General features: G+C 39.6%; 1 protein-coding gene across 1 annotated transcript; it reads left to right on the top strand.

Annotated features, from left to right (window-relative positions):
• The first annotated feature begins 409 nt into the window (after positions 1–409).
• Positions 410–4,243, top strand: LOC122014641 (ankyrin repeat-containing protein ITN1-like). The gene is made up of 4 exons (XM_042570967.1): positions 410–566; positions 652–1,152; positions 1,740–2,149; positions 3,166–4,243. The coding sequence occupies exons 1-4, from the start codon at positions 545–547 to the stop codon at positions 3,994–3,996; spliced, it is 1,764 nt and encodes a 587-aa protein (XP_042426901.1). The 5' UTR covers positions 410–544; the 3' UTR covers positions 3,997–4,243.
• The last annotated feature ends 1,503 nt before the right edge of the window (positions 4,244–5,746 follow it).

Genomic DNA, 5,746 nt, shown 5'->3' with positions numbered 1-5,746 from the left:
AAAAGAAATATATTTTGTGTGAAAACTGACTTAGGATTTGTCTCTTGAAAAGATAATCAAGGGATAGATTTAAAGGTAGACAGCAGATCCTCTTCAATCATTTCACATTTCACAGAGTCAAATTACTGAATAACTCCCAACCATGGGATCCTTCCATTGGACCGCCATGATACAGTATCGTAAAATTTCCAGAAGCTATAATGTGAAAGGGTCCCTTAACTCGACTCAGCTTCTTCCTCCTTGCTTCCTTGAATAGCACGAGGGATAACCATGCGATCCCCTCCAAGTTATCCCTCTCGACGACCAACCAGATCAAGCCCGGAATCATTTAATGAACGGTCGTGATGTGATACTGCATGTTTTAGTTCAAAGAAAATTTGGATGACATCAGGACATCATCAGTGCTGCTGCAACATCTCTATTTCCTCTCTGCTTCCTCAGGTTTGTCGCTGCACTGCCAGTCCTTCTTCTCCCATGGCTTTTAAACCTCGCCGGCTCGCCCACACTTCAATTCTAGCTGCAGAGTTGGCGGCGGAGGAAGATTATGTCGCTCTATCTCGACAACGGTGCTGCCTTTACTACTCTACTTCCTCAATTTCGATTTTGTGATCCCACTCTGATAGGTGTTTTGCTCACTCTTTGGCTTTGCAGGGGAGCACAATATGGAATCTGCGCATCCCGATCCACCAGAATTTGTGCTGTGCCAATCCGGGAAGCGGATGGACCAGGTGGCGGTTTCCCCCTCTGCAGCTCCGGCTCTGGTGTTGTCGAACTCCAGGAAACGGATCGAACCGTCGGGGAGGAGTAAGAAGTACGTGAAGCAGGTGACAGGACGGTTTAATGATACAGAGCTTCACCTCGCGGCGCTGCGAGGGGACCTTACGGCGCTGAAGCAGATTCTAGGCGAGGTCGAAACGCAAGTCACGGGGACGCCTGGTGATGCCGAATTCGTCTCCGAGGTGGCTGAAATCCGCGCGGCTATGGCCAACGAGGCGAATGAGATGGGTGAGACGGCACTGTTCATCGCCGTGGAGAAGGGGTTTCTTGATGTTGTAGTGGAGCTGTTGAAGTACTCCGATCGGGAGAGCCTCTCCAGGAAGAATAGATCAGGTTTTGATGCTTTACATGTGGCTGCCAGAGAGGGGCACAAAGGTTAGTAGGTTCCGGTTCTCTACTCTTTTATGTATAAGAGCAGGTGTATGATAGCATCCCAAATTCCCAATCATCCTATGAAATCATTTACCGAACTTTTTTACAATCACCTGGTCAACAATTATTAACAAGCTGCTAAATTCCGAGTTCTATTCTTACGTAACTTGTAGCTATTGTAATAATTCCTGTTTTTCTTTAGCTCTGTACCCTTGGTTACTTGTAGCTATGACAAACCAGAAATTTTGAACTTTGATCAGAATTCTTAAGACTTTTTTGTGGTGCAAGATTATTATTAAACATCTCACTTCGACAACAAACTGAAATTTGAGTACTTGGAGAGTGATATTGAACCAATTGTTTTACTCACAACTGGGTCTTCATTATGTCAATCTAATCGTCTTATTTGAGTCTTGAGTGACTTTATTTAAACAGAGGCAATCGCTTAAGATTTTCTTTTTGGATTAATAGTTCTTTTTTGATGAAGGAATCAACCACTTACTATTTCATTCTTAAGAGTTAGAAGCTTTTCTCACCTTAGTCTGTCACAATTTCACTTGGAAGAGCTATCACTGATATGTTATATGCAGAAATTGTCCAGTTACTTCTCGATCACGACCCAGACCTAATCAAGACATTGGGTCAATCAAATGTCACCCCGCTTATAACTGCTGTCATGAGAGGTCACACTGAAATTGTGAAGTTGTTGCTGGAACAAGATGTGAGCTTAATTGAGATGTCAAAAACCAATGGAAAGAGTGCTCTGCATTTCGCCGCTCGTCAAGGACATCTTCAAATTGTAAAAGCATTGCTTGAGAAGGATCCACAACTTGCTAGGAGGACTGATAAAAAAGGGCAAACCGCTCTCCATATGGCAGTTAAAGGAACAAGCTGTGATGTTGTAAAAGCTCTTGTGGATGCTGATCCAGCCATAGTGATGCTACCAGATAGAGCAGGCAACACTGCTTTACATGTGGCAACAAAGAAGAAAAGAACTGAGGTATTATTTTTAAATCCATTTGTTTTATCCTAATCAGGTTTGATATAATGTTGTTTTTTTGGGTTATGTCTGCATTGGCTGCACCATCTTTAATTAAGGTTAAGGTTAGATGGTACTAGCCTCTAAAGCAAAGAAGTAAAGTTCTGTTTGGCGAGCACAAAACTTTATCTTGAGAATGGTTACTCAATGTAAAATCATTGAACAATTTTACTTGAACCATAGATGTTAGCTTGATAGTCATTTGTTCTTTGTGTTAGTTTAAGCTCTAAAAATAGCTACAGAATTTGGTAATTCACAGCATGTTTTTTGAGAAAATTTATGTGCTTCCATTTCTTAGATACTGGGTTATTATTTTCAGTTTGTCAAACAATTTTCTCTCTTTATAGAGTTTCATCATTTCCTCTCAAGTTGTCTTATTCTTTACAAGTAAAGGATTCAGTATTAAAAAACTCCTTTTTAAGGATCAAATTCTCTCGGTTTCAAAGAAATGGAGTTCTTCATTAGATCTGTTTTGTCTGAATGTATGCTTCTCCTTTTCCTTTTTAACTTCCAGAGTTCCAGTTGCAATATTCAGTGAACGTACAGAATACTTTGTTTGAGCTCATGAATGATTAAAACTTTGTCCCAAGCAATATGTTTGAAGGAGAATAATTATTTCATACCTTTTTTGAATTGTGATATTCATTATGAACTTGCACATGGAAAAATATCTAATTAAGACCACGCAAAAAAGTTTTGCTTTGCAAAAGAAAACTGTATTAAACAGCTTAGTAAAAAATTTTGCCACACGGTACATTAAAAAACTGTATAGATGAATGTATGATCACCTATGATTAGAGATGTCTACCTGGAATCTGAAATAGAAATCTTTGGCTACAACTGCTGAATCTTGACCGTCTAATGGATAGGCAGATAGCTAGCTACTGACTGATTTATATTTCACTTTTCTTATTGCAGAAATTGAAGGTTGTTATTTTCTTTATCATGCTTAGTCAGATTATTCCCATTTCTTGTAGGTAGTAGTGACTCTCCTACACCTCCCTGATATAAATGTGAATGCACTGACAAGAGAACATCAAACTGCCCTTGATATTGCTGAAGGCTTACCACTTTCAGAAGAATCTGCTGAGATTAAAGAATGGTTGACTCGTTATGAAGCAGTAAGGGCAAAGGAATTGAATCAGCCTCGCGATGAGCTCCGAAAGACCGTTACTGAGATAAAAAAGGATGTCCATATACAACTGGAACAGACTATGAAGACAAACAAAAATGTCTATGGCATCGCGAAGGAACTAAGAAAGCTACACAGAGAAGGCATTAACAATGCTACAAACTCTGTGACTGTGGTTGCCGTGCTCTTTGCAACCGTTGCATTTGCCTCGATCTTTACAGTTCCTGGTGGGACTGACCCTGCTGGGACAGCTACGGTCACTGGATCTGGGAGTTTCAAAGTTTTTTTCATCTTCAATGCTGTTGCCCTCTTCACTTCATTGGCAGTAGTGGTGGTTCAGATAACAATAGTCAGGGGAGAAACAAAAGCAGAGAGGCGGGTTGTTGAAGTTATTAACAAACTGATGTGGCTTGCCTCTGTTTGCACTACCGTTTCATTTATTGCATCTTCCTACATTGTAGTGGGCCGGCGTAACCAATGGGCAGCTTTTCTGGTTTCGCTTATTGGTGGAGTAACTATGGCTGGTGTTATCGGGACCATGACTTTCTATGTTGTAAGGTCGAAGCGTACCCGTTCGATTAGGAGGCGAGCAAAGTCCTCAAGGAGTGGTGCAAGTTCATGGCATCACACTTCTGAGTTATCTGATCCTGATTTTGACAGGGTTTACGCCATTTGAACCATGAAGGGGATTCAATGGTCCGACATCCTTTCAGTATCTTGTATGTGCATAGTGAATCAAACACTGTTTATCGAGTGGATTGACGGTCTTCTAGGATGCAGCAAAGTCGCTTCTAGTTCTCATGTCCTATGTTGTAAATTGGAAATTAAGTTATGTAACAGTGGTATCGTGCTATGATGTTTCCAATGAATCATCTTAGTTATTATAAAATAAAAGAAGGTAATGTGTCTCCTATCTCTTGAAACTGAACTACCAAGAACAGCTCAATAGATTCTGAAGGTTATCTGGTTATATCACATTTTTCGATTGTGAAAAATCAGAATACAAGCTTCAAACCTTGCTTCAATTTATGGTTTCAAAATAATCTTTCAATAGTTGTCAACTTGTTGACAAATGAGGAATGCCAAACGATCACCACCTACCAACGAGCTCACATGAGAATTTTAGAGTGAAGAGTGGTAGAATCATCCTAAGCAAAACAAAATATAATTGTTTTAATTGAAAAGTTCTTTTTTTTTCTCTTTTTCATATTTATATTAATCTATCAAATTTTTTTATTGATCATGCTTCTTTCCGTCAAATATTGGAAGATCTGAAAAGGTACATTTTTAGAGAATAGTTTGTAGTAAATTAATGGACCCTACGTATATATTCGGAGAAATCCAAATTTTCAGAAAATTTGACACTGAAAAGAACATGGAAGTAAAATATGATATTATATATCTAAATACGGTAATATGTAAATAAATAAATAAATTATAGAGAATATTTTATCTTAACATAATTGTAGGATTAGTGTATCTAAGAGGAGAGTAATCATGTAAATTTTAAAACTAGTTCTTTTTATGATTGTATAAAATAAGAGTGCACAGTGAAAAGGTAAACGAACAAGCAAAAAAAAGACACAAGTATTTTTTACTTGGTTCGAAGTCTTCATCGACTCATATTCTAAGACCCATAATTCCTCGGATTATATCGATGGACAATTCACTAAAAATCTCTTTTGGAACCATCAAAAGAGCGAATCGAATATAAGAATGAAAAAGTATATAACAGACTACACTGCCTTAGTAATAAAATAAATGACAGTAATGTAAAGTTACCAACACGTGATTATCGAAGTCGAGAGCCCGTGTGTTGGTGTTGGTCTACCGGTATTGGTCGGATGTAGCAGTAGCACGGTAGCAACACATGGACGTAGTAGCAGAAAGGTTATAGTAGCTCATATGGAAGTTCTGTTCATTGTGTTGGTCGAACACTGCTTTTAAAGGAGATCAGATCCTCTAATCCATAATCTCTAGTCCTCTCCTGATCCCTTCTGCAATTTGCATGTCAGATCACAGTCGAAATCCAATCAAGATTGGTTGCAATCTCCCTCGGGTTCACCTTCCCACCTAGATTATAGTTTAGGTCCACCCAAGCGACGGAGGGGCGCTGATAGTTGGGCGGACTGTATGGAGCTAACCATGGGATGCCCCACCTACCGTCTGCAGTCTTTGACCGCCTGGCTCAATCCAAACTATAACCTAGGTGGGAAGGTGAACCCAGGGGAGATCGTAGCCAATTTTGGTAGGATTTCGGCTGTGATCCGGTGTGCAAATTACGGAAGGACTAGGAGAGGACCAGAGATTGTAGACTAGAGAATTTGAACTCCTTTTAAAGAGTGTTGAGGGCGCCTCCAACCTCAAAATGATCTTGAAGGCATCAGACTCGATCACCTTTGACACCTTCAATCTCTATCCACGCG

Source organism: Zingiber officinale, chromosome 8B (assembly GCF_018446385.1).
Source record: "Zingiber officinale cultivar Zhangliang chromosome 8B, Zo_v1.1, whole genome shotgun sequence".
Lineage (NCBI taxonomy): Eukaryota > Viridiplantae > Streptophyta > Magnoliopsida > Zingiberales > Zingiberaceae > Zingiber > Zingiber officinale.
Note: the sequence above shows the minus strand (reverse complement) of the source record. Positions and strands in the feature narration are given on the sequence as shown.

What these genes read in the sequence shown, in the direction of transcription:
- LOC122014641 (XM_042570967.1), top strand. Translation starts at nt 545, where the DNA reads ATGTCGCTCTATCTCGACAACG. An exon ending in GTCGCTCTATCTCGACAACG is followed by an intron (nt 567 to 651) that starts GTGCTGCCTTTA and finishes TTGGCTTTGCAG; the next exon opens with GGGAGCACAATATGGAATCT. An exon ending in CAAAGAAGAAAAGAACTGAG is followed by an intron (nt 2,150 to 3,165) that starts GTATTATTTTTA and finishes CATTTCTTGTAG; the next exon opens with GTAGTAGTGACTCTCCTACA.